The 24,109-nt window shown below is 36.8% G+C and overlaps 2 protein-coding genes across 2 annotated transcripts in view; both read left to right on the forward strand.

Annotated features, from left to right (window-relative positions):
- The window catches only part of LOC145673223 (catechol O-methyltransferase domain-containing protein 1-like), a 48,642-nt gene extending 45,379 nt beyond the window's left edge, over positions 1–3,263 (forward strand). Inside the window, exon 5 of the mRNA XM_081742714.1 lies at positions 2,965–3,263. Coding sequence (XP_081598840.1) covers positions 2,965–3,194 — 230 coding nt within the window. The 3' untranslated portion in view covers positions 3,195–3,263. The remainder of the gene's footprint in view (positions 1–2,964) is intronic.
- A 5,632-nt stretch (positions 3,264–8,895) lies between these two features.
- LOC145673224 (E3 ubiquitin-protein ligase TRIM23-like) overlaps positions 8,896–24,109 on the forward strand; it is a 37,564-nt gene continuing 22,350 nt past the window's right edge. Inside the window, exons 1-4 of the mRNA XM_081742715.1 lie at positions 8,896–9,052; positions 12,255–12,417; positions 15,706–15,827; positions 18,373–18,651. Of these exons, the coding sequence (XP_081598841.1) occupies positions 8,981–9,052; positions 12,255–12,417; positions 15,706–15,827; positions 18,373–18,651 (636 nt within the window). The 5' untranslated portion in view covers positions 8,896–8,980. The remainder of the gene's footprint in view (positions 9,053–12,254; positions 12,418–15,705; positions 15,828–18,372; positions 18,652–24,109) is intronic.

Consider the following 24,109-nt stretch of genomic DNA (forward strand, 5'->3'; position numbering starts at 1 on the left):
AACCTAAACATCCATTACTATGTTAAATCATTCGGATAATCTTGGCTGTTTTTATCCCTTACTTGTATGCAAACAACTTTACTTTGTTGAATTTCTGTTTGCAGCATATTTTAGGATATGCTTTTCTCAAACATTGACGGAATTATTTTATTTTTAAATTAATTTGTCATTACATTTTTTTTTATTTGTATAAAACTTCCTTGGAAACACAAGGTCTATTCGGAAACTAATATCATGACTGTAAGTTGGAGCGCGCTCTATTCGCTGGGATCGATGGAGATGTAAGTCAACTACCGAACGAGTTTTTGCTCAGTTGTCTCCGAGCTCTCGGAGATGAAGGACGGGCAATTTCGTGAACCTCTGTTTCGGCTCTTGTACAAGTTGCGGTGCAGCGCTCATTGGAACAAACATATACGATCAAGTTTTCTGCGAAACTCGGCAAATCAGTAGCGGAAACTTTCCCAGTGGTTCAACAGGCCTTCGAGGATGAGTGTTTATCATAAAGGCAAGTCTACACATGGCACAAGGCGATTTTGGAAGACCATGAAGAGGTCGACGACGGAGCCCTTTCTGGAAGCCCGTCAGCATCCTCAAACGACGAAGTGTGACTCATATGAAAGAACTTTTGCAAACAGACTGTCGAATGAGTATTAGTTTAATAGCTGGCAAGTTAAATATTCCAAAAACTATCGTCCACGAGATTGTGACTCACGAGTGCACATGAGAAAAGTGTGAGCAAAGTCTGTCCCAAGAATGTTGACCGACGACAAAAAATCTCACCGAGTGGAAATTTGTCAGGACGTTTTGGAAATGTATTAAAATGATTATCACTTTTTTGGACAATGTTATCACGGGTGATAAAACGTGGATATTCCAGTACGACCTCGAAACGAAGAGACAAAGTGCCCAATGGTACATCTCGGTGTCCCTTCACCAGAAGAAGAACAATTGACGACGTGAAAACAGCTTGTGATATGTCTTCGTCCACTTCGAACGCATTTCCTGAAGAGACCTTCCAGGATGCCTTCGCGGATTGGAAATCTCGCTGGCAAAGATGTTTCGACTCAAGAGGACAATATTTTAAAGAATTTTATTGTACATATATTATTATTATTATTATTATTATTATTATTATTATTATTATTATTATTATTATTATTATTATTATTATTATTATTATTATTATTATTATGTACATAAATGTTTTACATAATAATATGATCAATGGTTCCCGAGATAAGCGCATACAGCTATACATACATATGAACATAAAAAATATACAATCATACACAAAGACAATCAGAGAACCTCTTTTTTTGAAGTCGTTAAGAAATGGTTGTGGTTTAGCGTCTTTTCCAGCACGAAGGTTACATGATACGTGTACCTACAGTTTAAGCTGGGATCCAGCCACTGTAATAGTTTAAACAAGGGCCATCGATAATAGAACCCGAGTCTTTGTTCACATAGTATTTTTTGAATTTAGAGCATAATAAAACGAACAGTTCAAGTGTATTATTGATGACTATGAGATACTGCATGTGTTATCAACATTATTAGTGATTATGTTTTTAGATTGTGACTTTGTGACGTATCCGAATCAAGTGTCATTTCAGATTTTGCTTTGAAGTAAGTAGATTGTCATGATTTTCGTTATTATAAAGAAGGCATCAAGAGATTATCTCTGACAGCTCCAACTGCGTTGCCACTATTCACGTGTCAAGCCTTTTTCGGTACATCTGTAATAGCGGTTTTCTTAATGGTGTAAAACAGTGATCTTGGTTGGTAATACTAGCACTGAAGTAGGACTGTATTTTCCCTCCGCACGTGATAAGAAACGTCAGGGACATCTTCTGGTGCATCCTCTATAGTATCCTTTTAATCAAATACGAGGGGGAGTCAAAAAGTAACCGGAATTTCGTTGTAGTTCTTTATTACCACAATATAAGTACATACGATATTTACTTAATCGCCTTCGAAGAAAGCACTTTCGGAACACACTCACACTTGTTTCAGCGATGCTGCGATTGCTGGTAACACGGATGAAAGTCTTCTTTTGGTATCTTCCGAAGTTCAGGTTTCGCTTTGGTTTTCATCTCTTCTACGGTGGCGAAACGGAAAAGTTTCATTTTAGCATTAGGAAGCAGTGGCGGCGCTAGGCTCGTAATCAGTCGTTCTTTCAGAAAAAAATGTTCCGGGGGGGCACACGTGGTATTCCGAGAAGGGGCCACTACTGGTACTATTTTATTTATTATTGTATTATAGACGTATTATTTTGGTCTCGTTCGGTGTGGGGCACTCTCAGAGCTCCGGGGGGTCAATGCCCCCCAAAACCATGTCTAGAAGAAACACTACTCATAATAGTAGAGAGGCAAGAGGGGAGGCGAGAAAATTTTTGGGGTTGCGAGGCAACCACATTTGTTTTGCTTTCAAGAAAAATGGGGGCGAAAAAAATACTGGGGTGGCGGTCACCTTTTCTCGTTCCCCTGTAGCGCTGCCACTGTTAGGAATAGCCAAACATTTGATGGTGCTACTCTGTTTTTAAGGTTATCAATGTCTTTAAAGCATATTTCCCTCAATTTGCACATGAACTTAATGTTTGTGCTATGCGCGATCTGTGAAATTGCACCAACTGATCACCACACAGTCTTTCGTTCAGCTACATTACTCGTATACTGCCTGTTCTGATGTTCACACATGTGAAATTTATAATTATGCAACCTAAAGACTGTATTACACAAGATTCATTGTGGTTGCATCACAAATGCCAGAACTATAACATTTCGGGAACTTTTGATGCTCCTCGTATATATAGATCTCAACCTCAGGGAGAGCAATTGGTCTTTCTGGATGTTCTTGAGGAAAGTGATGTTTAAATGTTGACTAATAAAAACATAAGATAATCATAACGGATTGTTGCAAGTATTAGCAGGCCATAATTAAATTTTTGATTATTACTACTTACAGATAAAGAAAACTACTACAATTACTATGAAAGATGTCTGCAGCTGCTTCGTCCAGGTGGAATTATTTCATTCGACAATGTGTTGTGGCGAGGAACTGTAATTGATCCGGATTCAACAGACGAGAGGACTAATTTCACAAAGGAACTTAATGATAAACTGAAGAACGATTCCAGAATTACAATATCCATGTTGAATATAGGAGATGGATTAACGATTGCACTGAAGAACTAATTGTTTCTTACTATTCTGCTTCTGTATTCAGCACAAGTGTCAAATATATTTTTTCTACCTTTACAAAAATGTATTTTAAATCTTAATTATAAATTAACATCCTTAACTGTAAACTTAAAAATCTGTAACGTTACAGTTTACCAAATATTCTGGCCAGTCGGGTTTTAGTTCGATTTTGTCTAGAGTGTTGACCATTTTATACTTATGACTTTTTTGACAACAGTTCGGTACCGTATCTCGTAATTCGATAGTTCTCCAACACTGAAAATTCTGACAAGAACTTATTGAAGCAAGTATAGCAAAGCTTTTACCATTCGGCTCGATCGGCTTTTGTTTGCCTGTCCATTCCCCTGCTCCACAAAAGCTTTTGCAAAACTTATCCGATTTTAATAAAACTTAGAAGTAATCCCATTGTTTGGGGTTGCAGTCTAGTAAGAATAAGGGGATAAAATTCCCCCCCACGTTGTAAGTTTGCCCATATTGATTAAAATACAATTTTCCAGTATAAACAACGTAAAAATTATTCGATTGTGAAAAAATATAATGTATATTTTGTTCAGAACATTCCGATCATCTCCATTGGTTGTGTGTGAAATCGGCTAAGTATAAGCTGGCAAAAGGAGATATGTTCCCCTAAATTTCGAAAAATTATTGTTTAAAAAGTATAAGAAAATAATTTTCCTCAATAATTCGTCAAAATTATTTAATTTTGATGCGGGTTGGACGCAACTTCCCAATTATCATACTACTTTGTGTTGAAGTGTGACAAGGGTGAATTTACTATCTCCACCACATTTAAAAAATATGTTTCTCCATATTTTTCATTATATTTTGAGAATCAGCCGAAGATGTGTGGAACCAGCCGGGCTAGTCGCTTAATGTTCTATTTGTAAATTCGAGTAGTACAGACTTGAAACTGCATTTATAGGGCGAAACTTAAAGGTTTCATTAATGATAGGAGGGCAGATAGGGAAGGCTATCGCCACATACCTGGCCAGCATGATGACTTTGACCAAATACCTCCAATTATAACAGGTTACAATAAGGCCGGCCAGCTAAACTGAGACAGCCAGGAAGGCAGGAGAGGATGAGGAGAGAGAGAAGGATGAGTGCATGGACCGTGTGTCTGAATCACCTTCACGTGAATCTTTATCTAGCACGTGCTCCAGTGAATATGGGATACGAGAATTGGTTACGCTGCTCACAGTATCGCTTGCCTCGGCTGTTCTGCCCTCTGACCAATGTACGGTTGGCCATAACGCCCATAAGCAAGGCCCTAATTCTCTGGAGGCCGAATTGTGACTGGCCAAGGCAACGTTCAGAATCACATCCAGGCAGAGGGTGCCAAGAATTCGTATAATTATCAACTAGGTTGCCACTTACAAGTGACCATGGCTAGATATAATACAAGAGTTATCTCACCAGAGTCAAAATTCAGGACTTGAAAGAAGAACTACAGAAGATCAACTAGGATATTATTAGATTAAGCGAAGTAAAATGAAAACTAATTGAATTGAAGAGTAGACGCATATCTTACTACAGAAGATCTGAATGTGACAAGACCAGTGGTGTTGGGTTTCTTTATCAACAAAAAACTGACGAACAATGTCCAAAGTCTTAATTCTCAAAGCTGATAGTCTTCTAATATATTGGGTTGAGGGATAAGTCCGTAACGTTTTTATTCAAGAGTTTTATTGGAACAAAACCCAATAATTATAACAATGCGTTAATCAAGAATGTATTTTCTGATGCTGTTTACGACCTGCTCTTACCTCTCGACCAATTCGTCGATTTCGTTCTGCCAAAAATCGCCCGGCCTGGTGTCGAAGAAGTTGTTCAACCTTTTTTTTTCAGGTCCTCTTCGTCGTTGAAGGTAACGCCCCTAACTTGGTTCGACATTGAGCGTAAAAAGTAGTAATTGGTTGGCACTAGATCCGGAGAGTATGGCGGATGCTGAAGAACCTCCCACTCGAGCTCTTCGAGTGCGACTTTGACGACTTGTGCAACATGGGGCATGGCGTTGTCGTTTTGCCTTGTCGATCGGATCTCTTCAGTTGGACTGCCTCATTTACGTGGCGCAGTTGGGCAATATAAAGTTCATTTTTGACTATCCTGTTCTCGAGCATCCCCCAATACAATATACCCTGCCAGTCCCACCAAACGCAGATCATGGTATTTTTTGGGTGGAGGTTTTGCTTGACTCTCGGCTTCGGCGTATCATCTGAAGCCACCCAGTCTTTTCTTTGTTTCAGATTAACGTATAGGCGCCATTTCTCATCTCCCGCTACGATTCGGTACAAAAAAACGTTCCATATGTCCACGTGTTGCTCGGTTGCGAGCAAGATGTTCAGAAGCAATTAAAAGGCAATTCTCTGTGTTCTTCTCCGTCAGCTCGTGGGGCTCGCAGGCCCCCAAAGAGATTAAACAATGATTAGCACAGTTTTGTAGAGCTGAAAGAGTGTTCTTTCGAATGAATATCAAGCACTTCATCAAACAGCAAACAAATCGTAGTAATACAAAATAAAACATAAAACGCTACGAATATATTCCTCAACATGAAGCACGAACACCAGAATAATAAAAGTGATTTCTAAATAATAATGTTATTTGCTCTAATTTGTCAAGATTTTTTAAAGTTTCACGCTAGTATTACAAAACTAGTAATTTTGAGAAATACTCCTGGAAATAGATAATAGTGCTTCTGGTCGAGTAGCAAGGATTCTTATCAAACTTTTTGTTTTAGAAATAGGCCCTACAAGCGATTCAAGTATATGCAGCAAACGGAGAAGCTTCCATGCACCACAGTTTTCAGTTAGCCAATTACTAGGATCATCATCATCATATATTCTGTCATTATTGGCAGGTCACTTGCCGCAAACAGAAGCTTCCACACACAATGGTCTACAGCTAACCTCTTAGTCTTCACTTAGCAGTTTTCTTTGTACTCTTGGTCAATTGTATATACTTCCCGTTTCTTCTTTCTACTGTATCTTCTGTTACGTCCTTCATCATTCAGTTTCTTCTTAGCCAATGCCCCACCACCAGTTTCTCTTCTACTTTATAATTACATCTAAAATTGTTCTTTCCTCACCCAATAACAGTTCCTAATTTTTTTCTGTTCAATATAACTAATTTTCTCTATTCATCCATATTTCGAAAGTATTCAGTCTTATTCTGTGTCATGTGGATTCCTGTCACCACGACATGGCGCGTCCTCAGGTTGCGGATCGAGGAGAAGGCCTCTAGATATAGAGGTTAGCTGCCAATATACTGACTAAAGACTCGAAAACAAATGGGAATATGATACACTGGTACATAAATTATTTATTGATTTTAGAAAGGCTTACGACTCAGTTAGGAGAGAAACATCGTACAACATTCTTACAGAATTTGGAATACCAAAAAAAAAAAAAAAAAAAAACTAATTAGATTAATTAAGACATGTTTAAATGAATCCCAAAGTAAAGTCCAGGTAGGAAAATTTTTGTCCACGAGCTTCCACGTCGAGAACAGCCTGAAACAAGGAGACGCGTTGTCACCATTATTATTCAATTTTGTCCTGGAGTATTCTAAGGAAAATCCAAGATAGCAACCAGAGTCAAAGTTGAATGATATTCACCAGGTTATGGCGTATGCTGATGATGTAAATTTAATAGGGGATGGTAGGATAACAATAGAAAGAAATACAGAGGTCTTATTAAACGCTTACAGGGATATGTAGTTAGAAGTAAATGCAGAGAAAACTAAATACGTGGAAGTTTGTTGGGATCGTAATACGGCGAATTATGGATGCGTTAAAATATCAAATAATAGCCTACTTTTTGTAAAGTGGATACTTTCAAATATCTAGGATTAATATTAACAGACGAAAACCATATTCATGAAGAAATTAAATATCGACTAAAAGCAGGGAATTCGTGTTATTATTTACTTCAAATTCTCTTGTTATCGCGAATTCTGTCAAGGAATTTGAAGCTTAAAATATATGAAAAGATAATCATGACTTATTCTGTATGGTTGCGAAACGTGGACGCTTATTCTGAAGGAAGAACATTGACTGAAAATATTTGAGAACAAGATCCTGAGACCAATATTTGGACCCAAGAGGAACGGAAATGGGAATGGCAGAATTTTCATAACGAGGAACTACATAATTTATACAGTTTACCCAACGTTGTTAGGGTCATCAAATCTAGGTTATGCAGGTTATGTAGCCAGAATGAAAGAAAGTAGGAACGTTTTCAGTCTTAACTGGAAGACCAATCGGAAAAGCCTCTAGACGCAGGTGGGAGGACAATATTAAATGAATCTCTCAGAAATAGGAATACAAAGTAGAAACTGGATCCAGTTGGCTAAGGATAGAAGTCAGTGGAGAGCTTTTGTGAACGCGGCATTGAACCTTCGGATTGCATAGGCCATAGAGTAAGTAAGTAAGTATCCAATCTTATTTATTCACTTTTGTGTAGTGTCCATATTTCTACTCCATAGTGTACTCCACACATTTTATGAATACACGAAATAGATTAAGATTAAGATTTAGATTTCTGGGCTGTCGACAGCTAAGACCATTTAGCGCGTCACATTTTTGAGGGATGACATCCCTCGGCGAGTACACTATCCAGGGAAAGGGAAGGAAGAAAGGATTAGGGAAGGAAGGAAACGGCCTGGGACCTAAAAGTTAGGTACCATCCCGGCATTTGCCTCGTGTGGATGAGGAAAACCCAGGAAAACCTCATTCAGGGTGGCTGGCCTGAAAAAGCGTTGTACACTTTTTCGACCGAGTTCCCCCACCGGGAATCGAACCCGGGACCGATACACGAAATATACTTTTTCTTTCCCTAACTGATTCTTTTGCCTTTCCTATCTTTGTATTTCAGATTCGCACTTTATGGTTTCATTAATAATACTACCCAAATACCAAAAATGAGACATCTGTTCTCTACTTTCTCCTCTTCTACTTCAATTTTTGATATCGATCTCTTCGTTCAAAACACCATTGTTTTTCTTTTTAATCGGTCCAATCGTCTTTCTATCGTTTACGAAGTTTTATTCCATATTCTCAACTTTTCCTCAATTCAACCAATGTATTATTAATCTTCTTTTCAGATTCCGCAACCAGAGTAATACTGAAGTTTTTTTTTTTTGTGTGTGTGTGTGTGTGTGTGTGTGTGTGTGTGTTATTGCATGGGTGTAAAAGGTAGTTGCTAATCTGCATAGAACAAGGACTGTAGATTCTTGGCAAAATCTTTGAAGAAAGTATAGAAATAAACAATCACATATACAAATATATTCAGTTATAGTTGATTTTTGCAGACCTTAATAGAACGGCACGTGATTAGTGCCATACTAAAGAGTTTAACTAACATAATGGGCCTTATGCAGAGTCGTTTTAACGTGTGATTAGCGTCATACGAAAGGTTTGACTACTGCAGAAAACATCTTACTCGAATTCTTTAGTATGGCATTAATCACGCTTAAGAACGACTCTGCATAAGGCACAATGTTTCTTGCAGTAATCAGGCTTTTGTATGACGCTAATCATACGTCAAAACGGCTCTGCATAAGGTCCTGCATGTTTTCTGTTGCGTTACGCTCGGCAATTTTTGCGAAGTTTGGTACGATATAATGTCCAAAGTGTACGGAGCGAGGTAATCTTAAATTTGTGAGTTTAGTGTGTCTCGATATATTGTATGAACTCGATTACTGAAATCGATAATGTAAAATGGCGCAGCAGAAGAGTTTTGAGAAACTAGAACAGTGAAAAACAAAACGAATTGAAATCCGAGATGTCTGGAAACTTGGAACGCTTTTATTCTCAAGTCCTTACGAGGACAGGCAAGCTTAATTCAAAGGCAAATGTATGTATTAAACAGAATATGCATAGTTTTGATTTTACGTCAAAATATATACACGTAGAATAAGTTTTTTTTTTCATAGATTTGTAGATAAGGTAAACATTACATAATGTACGCAGAGAATTAAGATACAATTAATAAGATAAACTTATTCACATTTATATTATATGTTATTCGTAGCCAATTTACCAGAAATATCATTTTGACAGGATACCGAAAATTTGTAAATGTCAAATATAACTCGGGTGTGTAGACAACAATTAACCAATGCAAAGAAGTCATTTGAGTATTTATTCAGGAGTTGGGTTTGGCTTCAAATTAAAGTATTAAGCACGTAAATATCGTAGGAATGAAACAAACAAGTAAGGTTACTTTTCTTTTTAGTTGTTCCTATAAAACAAATCTTCATTCATTATATGTCATTTACAAACATTGCTTATAAGCCGGACTTGTATGCAGAAATATGTATATGAAGCCCTGTTAAAATAAACATTAACCAAACGAATCGTCATACTACGATTTTATTTGGCACAACCTTTTTCATCCATTTCATGTCAGGGACCCACCTAAAAGGGTATTTTAAACCATAATTTATGGTTAATCTACAGAACAATTAACAGATGCGGGATTTAACAGTAAAAGAGAAAAAACTGGCTCTGTTGTTATTGTAATTAATTTAATTTTGGATTTAGCGTTCCTTTCAGCAGCGAGGCCATATGAGATGTGGACCTATATCTCAACCAGGAGTCCGAACCACATGAACTCACTCCGGCTCTGATCTCCAACGCTAAAGGCATGTACGCTGTCCACATAGCCAGAATATTCTAATTAACAAGATGCAATTTTTAGATAAACTTCACAATACACACGTGAGTTGTGCATCAATAAGGAGGACCACTGTGAAAGGGTATAGTAAGGTAAAGCAGGGATAAGTGGGGGTAAAGTAAGGTCGTGTTAGCTTAGGGAGATTTGGACCTATTTTGTTAGAATCAATTGAATATAATTTCTCGGCCTTTGTAGCGCAGAATAAGTCCAGTATTTTCAGGCTTAAAAACGTCATAATTTTTTCAGTGTTTCTCAAGACTTACTCAGTATACATTCACTTTAAGAGGGCTTCACCATTTTACTTGTTAGTACTGCGTCCGAAAATACATGCTATAAACATTATCAAAACCCAAACTAACCTGTGCTTGGTGTCCTCTGAAAAGTATATATACTATCTAACCGAGTCAGGACACGGCCGCATAAGGGGTGTCCGAGTGGTAACTACGGTGTCCATCCGTAGGGAGCACGCGCGTCAGCGAAGGTGGGTATACATGTAAAAGAGGATGTCAATAACAACAGTATCGTACGTTATGCTAAGTTAGTTCCTTAACACATTCACTGAGATTTCTTACATTTACGTTTTTATTTTCCTTTTAATTCGTTAATCACTTTCTTCAGCTTTTCACTGTCGTGGGACGTAAAACTCAAAGATTTTATTTCATTTCATTTGATTTTCATTATAATGAAAGCGTGTCGAACGTAATAGAAAGTCAAGGGTGGTATGAGCTACTTAATATTGTTATTCGAAAGTTCAAAATATTCATCGGCCTGTGAGCCGCAGAGTAGGATCAAGGTGTTTAGGTTAAATTAGATTAGAATAACTTAGGTTAGGTTTCATAATTCTGGACCTACTTTCCGGCACTTAAGCCCTATGATAGTTAAAGAAGAAAAGAAAATAAGAGACACCAATATTCGTCGTAAACATCGGTACTTTTCGAGATCACCTGTAGAGTTCTTTTTCAATCTTTCAACAACCACCTCACATTTTTCTAACACATAACAGTACACTGAATATTATATTTACCTAGAATACTCATAAATGGCAATAGTGACAAATAAAAGCAAGTGAAAGTGTATGACAATCTAACCAACCAAAATACTTTAATTTTCTTTAAATATAACTTCATGTTGTGCTAGAGATGTGCAAGGGCTTAAAAAGAAAAGAAAAAAACTTTTTTTCACGACTTTTTGCCTGGAAGATTTTTTGGACTTTGTGCCGCAGAATAGGTCCAGTATTTTCAGATTGAAAAACATGATTTTTTGTCATTTATGGGGAAATTCATTGTCATTAGCTGAGAAGGTGTTTCTTAAGAATTCCTGGGTGCGGATTCACTTTAAGAGGACTTTACCATTTCACGTGCTTCCGGGAATATCCCATAAAACCTACAATGAAAAAAGAACTATGCTAGTTGGCCAATAAAGCACGAATGCTATCTAATCGAATCAGAGCAGGAGTGCAGCGGGGGCAAGTGGTAGCGAGGGATTGCGTCGGTAGGGAGTAGGCTCGTCAGCGAAGGTGGGTACAGTGTATGCGCGCAAATGTGGATGTCGCTAAAAGCGCTAGTTTATGTACCTTTTCCATCAACTTTATCCCCTGGAAAAAGATGCCTTTCGCTTCTGACTTTCGCCAATGACATTTCTCACCATCAGCACTATGTTCACATTTGAATTTTTTAAATTAAATCTCTTCGTTTTCAGACATTGAATATTTCCTTTATTCAACGAAATCTCTCTCTCTCCTATTATCACTGCTACCAGGTAGTGATCAGTGTCACAATCAGCTCCTCTAAAGGACCGAACATCAATTATGCTAGATTGTCTTCTTCTGTTTACTAAAACACGATCAATTTGATTGTGTGTTTTTCTGTCTGGCGAAGTCCGAGTGTATTTATGAACGTCACGATGTGAGAATTTTGTACTCTTCACGATAAGGGTTTCGGAAGTGGCAAAGTTCACGAGTCTAACACCGTTGTCATTACTTTCCTTATGCAGACTTTCGATCCATATAATCGGTTTGAAAATATCCTCTCGTCCTACCTTCGCATTGAAATCCCCTAATAGAATTTTCATATGGTATCGCGGGAGTTGGTCAAATATCCGTTCCACTTCTTCGTAAAAACTGTCTTCTATATTGTTATCCTTATCTTCTGTTGGGGCACGTACATTTAAAACAATAATATCACACCACCGACTCTTTAAGAGTAATAAAAGAAAGTCTGTCAGTAACAAATTTAACCCGTTTAATTGCTGATTTATTCGTTTGTGAACGGAAAACCTTGTTCCTAATTGGTTTCAAATAAAATTAGAGAGTTTAAGCATTTTGAGAAATACTTGTTTAATATTTCATTTTAACTTTTATGATTTTTCATTCCAATTTTAGGTTTTAGAATGTAGAGTGTGTGAAGATGTATTCGGACTACAGGGAGACAAGGTTCCTCGACTATTGTATTGTGGTCATACAGTTTGTCATGCCTGTTTGCTGCGCCTTCCATTGAGAGATAGTACGGTACAGTGTCCATTCGACAGACAGTTGACTCCTGTAGGTAAGTTGCGTGTACTTATTATCCTTTTATTTTGCCACAAACATTACTAGCAGCAAGAAGCCAAATAGGATAAATTTACCAATAGTCGATCAATTAAGTAAAAGTAGAAATGGAAGCGCTGTCTGTCTTGATTTATTTGGCAAAACTTAATACGACATAAGAAAGAGATGAAAATTACATTGTGTTTCGTATTTTATTTCCTTAATTAGTCATTTCGATTCCCACTAGTGCTGGAATCTTCGTTGAGGTTTCGATTAAATTACTAGAAAATCTTGACTGCTAGTTTGAAATAACATACCTTGATGTTCTTAGACTATGATTTTTCTAAATCTTTCGTATTTAATAATACTGATTTGATAGATGTTAGTTTCCTTGTAAGTCCTATATCAGTAGACTGTAAGTAACACTTATACCTAGAAAAATTTTGAGCTTGTAAGCATTACTTTCTTCTTAACATTAGTCCATTATATCGGAGTCATGGCCTAAATCATCATCATGGGTATTGTGCCTTTATTGGCAAGTCACTTGCCGCAGCTGAGAAGCTTCCATGCTCCACGATCCTCCGCTAACTTCTTCGTCTTCGCGTATGATCTTTTTGTTTTTATATCATCCATTAATTGTAGTCTCCTTCGCCCCCTCCCTCTCTTTCCCGCCACCATACCATCTAGGACGTCCCTCATGATACAATTTCTTCTTAGACAATGTCCCAACTAGTTTCTTTTCCTCTTCCTAATAATATCTAAAAGTGTTCTTTTCTCACCCACCATTTCTAACACACACTCATTCGTTTCCCGCTTGACCCAACTAATTTTTTCCTTCTTCTCCACACCCACATTTCGAAGGCTTCCAGTCGATTTTCATCACCTTTACGTAATGGCCTAAATAAGGAATTAAAATATACTCACAAGGTAAATTTTATTTCTTATGTACTAATATACAAGTGTGTACAATCAATATTAAAACTTCATAAATATAAACCACTGCTGTAACAGTCCTTCGCAAGCCTGAGCGTGCTCCAGTGCCATAAGTGACGAGCGGAGCTACGTGTAACCTAGCAACCAACATGTGGCCAACGCGTTGGATCCCTTGTCTCTAACAGGCGTATCAGGAACTTTCATGAACCTAGTGATCATCACTTCTTTTTTCCTATAACTATTCAAATTGCCTCACGACGCTGGGTGCACCAGCCAGCAATCGAACCCGGGATTACGTAGTGTGAGTCCAACACGCTGTAACTACTAGACAACAGATTCCCCTACTTCAGTGTTGTAGTACGCTTTGTTGTTTGCCATCTTCTTTGAGCAGCACAATATACGTATCTTTTTGTATACTGGGTCGAAAAGTTATCAACCATTCAGAGTGTGGGTTTTCCTCATTCACACCAGGAAAATGTCGGGATGGTACCTAACATACGAGTGCTAGGCCGCTACCTTTCTTTCCCTCTTCCCCCGGATAGTGTGTTCACCGAGGGACGTCATCCTTGATACATGACGGGTAATACCCAGAAATATGTATAAACAACTTTTTGTACGAAACACAACATAATTTGTGAGTCGTTCGTGGCTATATGGTTAGCGTATACGCCTTCGGTGTTGGAGACCAGATTTGATTCCCGGATGTAATTCTGATATCACATTAAGGTGTAGTAGGTTTACGTCTCGTATAACTTCGGTGCTGAAAAAGACGTTAAACTCCAAACCAACCAACTATAGTTTGTATTGTAAAAATTCTTAAAACAAGATGTGAACTCTTCTCAGTAGTATTGATTTTGTTTACGTGTTGAGTAAGAAGTGGGTGCATACATAACATTCAGTTCGTTTTTCACTTAACAAATTATTAACAGTGCTCCTTCTATATATACACCGAGTCGCGAATGGCGGATCAATAACAAACCTGTGTGCATCATTATTTGCTAATGGAATTCAAGTAGTGTACATTGCCATATGCTTCTGTTTCAGATGCTGCTCTTATGATACTTTGATTTACTTTCTTATCTCGACTCAAAATATAGTGTAGCCTGCTACTAGCCCAGACCTACATTAGGTGTAAACACCTGTTTCTATAATCTTAGAAAACTACACAGAATGACATTTGTCTTAACCCCAGACTGCTGGAGTACGGTTAATAATAATAATAAAAAACTTTATTGCACAAGAAATAATCAGCGTTGAAAGACATACTGATTGACATACATAAGCTAAGCAACGCAGCGGGCGGCAGTCGTGTATAAGCTCTGACACAGTGAGGATCTCACGTGGCGCAAAAGTTGTTTTTGAGTTTTTGTCACGACAGAAAACGTGAAAATTGGAGCGTTCGCTGGAGCAGCGCCTCGCGTTTAAATTTTCCTTTCACTTGGGCAAAACCGCTTCAAGATGATTGGCTTGATCAAGGAGACATACAAACACGACACCCTGTCAAGGGCCCAGGGTTTTCGGTGGTTTACTAAGTTCAAAAACGAACGGGAGACCGTTGAAGACATGGAGCGATCTAGACGCCCTTCAACGAATGGTTTGGACAAAAATGTGACCACCGTACAGCACCGATGTGAGTTCACCGATTTTTTTTTTCCCCTCTCCCAAAGCTCAAGAGAAGCCTGAAAGGTAATCGTTTCGACGATGTTTCTGCCATCCAACGGGCTGTCACAGGGCCTGTTGAAGAGGTTACGGCAGTTGATTTTCAGAAAGCCTTTGCAGCGTGGGAATCGCGTTGGCAGCGGTGTATTTACGTCCAGGAAGACTATTTTGAAGAGTTTTAACAATAAGTACCGATCGGATCAATAACTTGTTTTTACTAGACCCATTCTCACTACTTTACGGACAAACTCTTTACAACAGGTTAGTAGCCGAAATTTGTGATTGCAATCAAGAAACAATCTTACAAAGCAAGAATGTAAATAATATTTGCACGGAGATACACCGAATGATTAAGGTGGAAGTGTCTTATCAAAATTGTTTCGATATTAATAAGGACGAAAACAAAATAAGGAAAACACATGTTTCCGTAATACTTGAAATGCATCAAAATAAAATGAGTACAGTACAAAATAATTCATAGCATTTGAATAACAAAGACTGGTTGTATTGATAAGAAATGCAGTTGATAGTAAACATTACGATCGTGTTCTCGAATCCAAATCCATAAACTAAAGGTTTTATTATTATTATTATTATTATTTACATTTACCTTGTACATTAATGGAAAAGAGAGTACTAGTGACGTTTATATACTTTTTTTTTTTTTAAGTTAGAGTTTACTGTTTTTTGCTTATGATAGCTCTAATATTTCCAGGGAATTCTGGAGTCTGGGGTTTAAAGAAGAATTTTGCTTTGTTGGAGCTGCTGGAGAAATTACAGTATTCTCACGAAAGACCTGTAGTATTTAATGTTGAAATTTTGGAGAAAGAGAGACAGGTGAGTATGTATTTTTAAGTAAAGTAGTTAACTTTTTTTTTTTTTTTTTAAAAAAAAAAAGCTTTCATGAGTGTATTTTATTTCATTATATTTCTTTTGATACTTTAAAGAGAAGATGCATGTTTAGTGTAACAAGCAATAGATGTCTTTAAAGAAAACTGTACTGTTCATCACTCCTTGTGAACTTTTATTCGAACAACTATTTCATATCTCGGTGCTATCTTCAGATACAAATAGTTCCAAAATAGAAGTTTGGGATCGTTTTTACATTCTGAAAGTTTGAAATTAATTTTGTAACTATTTGGATCTGAGGACAGTAGCGAGAAACTGAAGTGATATATCCGGATAAAAGTTCACATGGTGTAGTGATGACTTGTGTTTTCTTTAATTGGTATAGAGTGTGTTATTTGCAAACCTTGACAATCAATATATTCAACCATTTCTTTTTTTAAATTTAAGTGTACCACTAAATGTAATATGCTCTGTCATCTATTATTATGCCCAGTAAATATCATACAATACTAGTATTATTATTAGTAGTATTTGTACTGTTATTTCGTACAGCTTACACAAGGTGAACACATCTGATATTCGCTTTTTTTTACCATTTTTATTCTTCAATGTAGATTTGTTTTATTTTGGGCATAATTCTTGTGTAAATAAGACATTTGTAAAAACATAAACTGCTATTAGTACGGTTATCTGTGAAACTAAAAATTAATTAAGAAATTCAACTACTGTTGTAAATTACTTCCGTAAAACAGACAGAACATGTAACCTTTTGTTTTAAGACAGGGTCGGGAAAGTGACGCACACGGGTGTGCCACTTTCTTAATCCTCTGCTGTGTGAACACTAAGTAAGATAACGGAATGATTTTTTCTATTCCAAATATGATTGGACCATAGTTTATATTGATGGTATTTTTTCCCTGGGTGTCGGATCTCCCTCCCAAATTTGAGCCTAAAGTAAAAAAAGTGAGAAATTTCTATTTTTTTCAGTATAACTTCCTTTCGTGGTAGAGAGATCTACTTAGACTTGTCAGATATATAGCTCATATGGATACCTGAATGTATAGACCAATTTGAACGACTCACAGTCAGTGTTGCCAACTAGAGAAATTAAAATTTTCTTATTTTCGGACAAAAAATTCGAAATTTTCGAAATTTATGTTTATAAATCTGTATCTATACGTACAAACGCAAGTCAACTTACGGCAGTCGAACATCAATCCTTACTGAACAAAAGCAAGTACAGATTGTTACAATTGGGCAATTAGGGGGCGCACGAAAAATTCGAATTTAGGTTCTATGTTTTTCTTTGTTTGTTTGTTTACCGTAATCATTTTTTTTTTTTTTTAATTACAAACTTCGTTTCTTAGATATCGATATGATACTTGTAGGATATATTAGTGGTGTACCAAGGTTTATTTTGAGATAGTTTGCGTCTGTCTGGTAGCAGTGTTTCCAGCCACAGAAAATTTTAATTCCCTATTTTAGGGTAATTTCTCTATTGTTGGATACATTGGAACAAACGTACTATTATGTGAAAGCCTCGCCTTTGACCTGCACAGTGCACCATAGAAAGTTTCACTTGGATAATTAGGGGAAGCACAATTAAGGTTTACAGTAGACTTGGTCTCTAAGTGGAATGATAATTGTAATTTTTTAGGTAGAATGAATTTTTTTTTTAATGACATGCTTAGTTTATTAGATATCGTCATAATACTTCTAGAATAAACTGGGGTACCAAAGTTTAATTTAAATTAGTTCGCGTCTGTCTAATAGCAGTGTTTCCAGCCACAGAAAATTCTAATTCCCAAGTTTAGGTGAAAAATTCGTAAAACATCCCACATTTCCTCTTGTTGGCTACATTGGAACAAACGTACCGGTGTCTGAAAGCCTCGTCTTTGGCCAACACAATGCACCATAGATGTCAGAATTTCGTGTGTACGATGAGATTCTGTCTTCGTATGGCAGCCAATGACTTCACGTTTCACTAACAGTCACCAAAGAATTTTTGAGGTGACTTAGACCCATGTGGCAACAGTGGTGCCAACTCCAAAAATCTTAAAATTTGGTTAGGGAATTTTTTGTTAATTTTCACCCCTACATTTCCTTCCTATTGGCAAACTGAAATCAAACTTATGCCATAAAACTATCACATCCTTCTTCTAAAAAGCAAGGTCTTAACCATATCAATTGAGTAAATAGTCTTTGAGTTAAAATTCATTAACTGAAAGTCTACGAAAACGCCAAAAATGACCCTGTCTCGAAAAGGTTAAAGAAATGGTGAGTCAGATACTTAACTGATGATCTAAACATCTACTACAAGAGATAAATTTTTACATGCTATATGAATCATCCAGTTAATTTGCATGTCATGTTATACGTATGTCATACTCATAAGTCGGATCAGAATGTAACTGCCATAATTATACTTGGAAGATAGTTATTTTATATTTGAGTTTCTTCTGATAATTGACGCGTAAAAGAACGTAGCCCATCTGACTATGAATACCATCATTCATGTTTCTTGCTTTTCTAGCTGGCTGTTCCTTGTGATGAAAACGAACGTCATATAGCTGTATTATACTGCATAGTTTGTGCATCCCATTTGTGTGAAGACTGCTCCGATTCCACGCACAATACAAGGACTTTAAGGAAACACAGACGAGTTCCTTTGTCAGAGAAACCTAAGGAGAAGCCTAAATGTTTGTGTCACCCATCACATATTGTTGAATTCGCTTGCCTAGAGGAAGAATGTCAACAATCTCCATTAATGTGCTTCATATGCAAAGATTATGGCCACCATAAAAATCATAAGGTAAGGTATAAAACTCTTTCTTTTAAATGTTAGAACAGTAGAATAACATTTTGTTACTCGAGTGCATCAAACCTGAAAGGAAGGTAATTTTTTTCCATATATATATGATACTAACTTCAGTTGGGAATAACTATGATAGGTGGCATGCTCCTGTAATCCAGCTCTCGTGGATGCGAAATGGTGTGATGCAGTCGCCGTATAGTGTGATCGTCAATGCACCCGCCAACTACACCTGACTCAAGTCCCACTTGTGGTTCGGAACCCACGGTAATAGTACATCCTGTCCTTCATAATCTCGTTATCGCATAAAGATACAAAAACTCAACTTAATTCAATTGGCAAAGAGAAAGGAGTCACGTGGTACCAGGTCGAGGGAGTATGGCGGGTAAAACAGAAACTATTAAGAGTATATACAGATCTAGTAAGTGTCATTGTCTTCTGAGCAGAATGGACGAGTGCGTTGTTTGGCACGATGAGAAACTTTTTTTTTTTCTGTGCAAGACGCTTTGATAAGATCCGTTAGTTAATGAGTCGTTCACAATAATATTTTCCGGTGATTGATTATCATTTGTGAACATAAAAGTCATAATGACACAATAACAATTTCATGAACAAAACCTTCCCAGTTGACTTTTTTTTTTTCCTTCGGAGAAGGAGGTTTTTGTTTGTTTATTTCTTTGTACCTCATTTCCTTCTTTACTGAGTCGTGGTGAAAGATCTGACATTTAATCGTGGTGCTTAGCTGAGCATAGAAATCATCTGTCTGCACAGCGTCAACATCGTTTCTTGCGAACTGGGGGAGCACGGTGGCGTAGTGGTAGTACGATCACCTCTAGTGTGAAGGGTCCCTAGCTCGATCCCAGGTAATGCGTGTTTGTGATGGACAGCATTCTGGCGATGGGTTTTCTCGGGGTTCTCCCTTATCGCCCTACATTCCCATTAGATCAATTCCTTTTATAATCATTCACTTTCATTAATGAACCATCTTTATTAGCTTACAGAAATAATCGTAGGACGTACAGCTAATAAGTCAGTACTATATTCCTGAGAGCTCTCTTTGCCAGCTTTGAGCGCCTCTTTACTATCGGGCGGACAGTTTTCACATATGAAATGAAATTTTTAGTTCAACGTCCCACCGCTATGTTTTGTAGGCTAAAGGAAAGTGAATGATCATGAAAGAATTGGTGGAATGAAATTGTGGGGAGAAAGGGACGGAAAAAAATCCACGGATATGATGTTATACATAATAAATTTACATGGCTTGGGATCGAATCAGGAATCACTAGCACCTGAAGTTAGCGCTCTACCACCGAGCCAGCGTACTCTTCCATTTGTCATATGTTAATTATTGTGGATGGACTTGTGACTGATGTTGATTTTCTGCATGATCTCGTTGATAGTAATACATCGATCTATAAGCATTAGGTTTAGTTATACATCGGTGCATGAGCTTTAGGTCTTCCACTTCCGTGATAATCTTCGGTATTTTACGAAGTGACGGCCAGCCACTTGGCAGTTTGTCTTTGAGACCATTTGCATTTAGCTGTATTCGTGCGTGACCATTTTCAGGTGAGTTTAAGGGAGCGCTAATCACCAATAGAGGGTAGTACGTTTCCCCTATCTTTCTAACATATTTTGTAGGGAGCGATAATAAGGATTCAATCAAATTCAGGTGATGGATATTTAAACTTTTGCCCAAAGATAAATTGAATCAATATTTAAAGATTAATCCATTCACATTGGTGATATTTTGTTTCTTTCGTGGAAGAGGTTATTGTTAGAAGCATGCTTCCGAAAAATAAAACTAAATGCTTTGTACAACGAATAAAACAAAATAGTCTAAAACAGGGCCGTATTTATATATTGTGCGCCCCTGTGCTCTAAATAATATAAAATTTTAACGTTTGAAAGCTCTCGGAGAAATGATTCAAATGACTCTGTTTCAGGTTCCTAAGTCACACCTGGACTGATATACGGAGATGAGAAGAATAACATGGGGGCATTTTAGAAATAATCGAAAAAAACTAATATTAGAGTTGGAATTCTTAGTTTTGGGGATCGCTGATATGAATAGAGACAGTTTTAATCCAATTAAACTTCAAGGTCGTACTCCACTCCCCAAGGAGGGGCGAGATTTTAAAAGCAGGGTTGGCTTAAACCATAGTTTTTATTGAAAAAAACAAAAAGAAAACTTTTTTTGTTTGTTTGTTTAAACCAGGTTTTTTTGATTTAAGTAATTTGCTCTATTTATTTATATCACATATAAACAGAAATAAGTTTGTTTTGCCTTGGTGTTATCATACAACAACCAGGTTATGCTGGAAGGGGTCACATAAGCTTAAAGCGGAACCCAAACCGCTTCTCGGCTTACATCCGAGAGAAATTGTCCTCTCTTTAAACTCGAAGTGGGGACTGATTGGCCACAAATGCGGTACGTCTGCCCACTCACTCACGAAGGATTCCTGATAAAAAAAATATGTTGTACTGATCTTTACATACTTGTTAATATAATTGTCAAGAGTCATTTCAGACGGACAAAAAGATAAACAGTTGCACAAGTGAAACCATTATACAGAATTACATATGAACAATTTTAAAATACTGCAGAGTACAGAAGAACTGATTTAGTCCAAGTTAAGTTTACTACGACTTTTATTAGCCCAAGTGAAACAAATACGACGACTTAATTTGCATATCAATAAGAGAAGTGAATAAAGATACGAATTATTTGAGTCCACTTTCGCTCTTACCTATTTGTACATAGATACCAAAGATATTTCTGATTTCAATAAATGCCTCTCGTGGGGTTTGTATTACCCTCCCCCCCCCCCCAAATTACGACATTTCGATGTATTTTGTCAATAGTAAACATTATTAAAACGAAACAATATTTGGAATTTTTCTTTGATTGCAATTGCATAACAATAATAATAAACTATAAAAAAAAAAAAAAAAAATCACAAACGTAACATTCATAAACTTTTGTAGTATAATCTCTGAGTTATGAATGGAGAATTTAGGTCTGAATTTAATACTGATAATATACCGGAGTGAAACGTGATAACCCATAAATGTGTGTTTATCAACATTTTACGAACATTTTTTTTTTTTTTTTTTTTTTTTTTTTTTTTAAACCAGCCAACCCTGTTTGAAAGTAATCGAAAATGACAGATATTAGTGTTGAATTCATAGTTTTCGAGGTCGCTGAGTTTAACGGCATCAGTTTTAATGATGTTCAATGTTCGATGTTGGGGGAGGATGACTTTAAAAATTTAAGAAAGGCTATCAACCTCGTACTTATATATTAAAGGAATCTGACGGTACAATTCTCACTGACACGGATAGCATCTTAAATAGATGGAAAGATTTCTTTGACGATTTGCTTAACGCGCAACCAAAAACTAGTGTCCGAGAAGAAAAGGAGATACACACCGCAGAACCGTATATTCCAGAACCCAACCGAATAGAAGTAGAAACGGCTATAAAGAAATTAAAGAAACACAAATCTCCGGGTGTAGACGAAATTCCGGCTGAGTTAATTTTAGATGGAGGCGAAAAATTGTGGAACAAGATACACAAACTCATTCTCCTTATCTGGAACAAGGAAGAATTGCCACAAGAATGGAAAGAATCAATCATTGTTCCAATTCCCAAGAAAGGCGACAAAACTGACTGTAATAATTATCGAGGCATTTCTCTTCTGTCAATATCCTATAAAATCCTTTCAAATATTTTATTAGCAAGACTGACCCCATACGCAGATGAAATTATTGGAGATTATCAGTGCGGATTCAGACGAAAACGATCAACTATCGACCAAATATTTACCATTCGCCAAATACTCGAAAAAAAGAGGGATCACAATACCCCGGTACATCAACTATTTATTGATTTTAGAAAGGCGTACGACTCGGTTAGGAGGGAAACATTATACAACGTTCTTACAGAACTTGGAATACCGAGAAAGCTAATTAGATTAATTAAGATATGTTTAAATGAATCCCAAAGTAAAGTCCGGGTAGGAAAATTTTTGTCCACGAGCTTTCACGTCGAGAATGGCCTGAAACAAGGATATGCGTTGTCGCCATTATTATTTAACTTCGTTCTGGAATACGCTATAAGGTAAATCAAAGAAAGCAAACAGGGCCTAGAGTTGAACGGTATTCACCAGGTTATGGCATATGCTGATGATGTAAATTTAATAGGGGAAGATAGGAGAACAATAGAAAGAAATGCAGAGATCTTATTAAACGCTTGCAGGGACATGGGTTTAGAAGTAAATGCAGATAAAACTAAATACATGGAAGTGCATCGGGACCGGAATACAGCAAATTATGGACGCGTTAAAATATTAAATAATACTTTTGATGAAGTGGACAATTTCAGATATCTAGGATCAATATTAACAGACGAAAATCATATTCACGGAGAAATTAAATGTCGACTAAAAGCAGGGAATTCGTGTTACTATTCGGTTCAAAATCTCTTGTCGTCGCGAATTCTGTCGAGGAATTTGAAGCTTAAAATTTATAAAACGATAATCATTCCTGTTGTTCTGTATGGCTGCGAAACATGGTCACTTACTCTAAGGGAAGAACATAGACTGAAAGTATTTGAGAACAAGATCCTGAGACGAATATTCGGACCCAAGAGGAACGGAAATGGGGAATGGCGAAAACTTCATAACGAGGAACTACATAATTTATATGGTTCACCCAACATTGTTAGGGTCGTCAAGTCTAGGAGGCTTAGGTGGGCGGGTCATGTAGCTAGAATGGAAGAAAGTAGAAACGCTTTCAAAGTCTTGACTGGAAAACCAATCGGAAAACGACCATTAGGAAGATCTAGGCGCAGATGGGAGGACAATATTAAGATGGATCTCGCAGAGATTGGAATACAAAGTAGAAACTGGATGCAGTTAGCTAAGGATAGAATTCAGTGGAGAGCTTTTGTGAACGCGGCATTGAACCTCCGGGTTCCATAGGCCATAGAGTGAGTGAGTTAGTTAGTTCTAAAAGTACACGGATCATTCTCTAATTATTGATTCAATTTGTTTTTGACGAAGTTTGAATGTTCTCTTGAAGTTGATTTCATTAATTTGAATGTATTGCTCACTATAGAATACGTATTTTGATAGAATTTGATGAACGATGTGTCGTTAGATTTCTCATCTCAAAAGTGACACTGAGAATATGGTGCACAGTAAACTCATAATGAATTATTGTTAAAACTCAAAATGAAATGTCAGTAAAACATTTTTCTGTGGGGTGCCAGATTATATTATATTATATATATATATATATATATATATATATATATATATATATATATATATATATATATATATATATATATATATATATATATATAAAAACAGGATTCCAAAATGTATACTTATGTATACTTTATAAGAATAAATGGGAGTCAGTTATTTCATTTAGAAAATCCAAGATTGCCT

This window comes from Thermobia domestica, chromosome 16 (assembly GCF_964235325.1).
Source record: "Thermobia domestica chromosome 16, izTheDome1.hap1.1, whole genome shotgun sequence".
Classification (NCBI taxonomy): Eukaryota; Metazoa; Arthropoda; class Insecta; order Zygentoma; family Lepismatidae; genus Thermobia; species Thermobia domestica.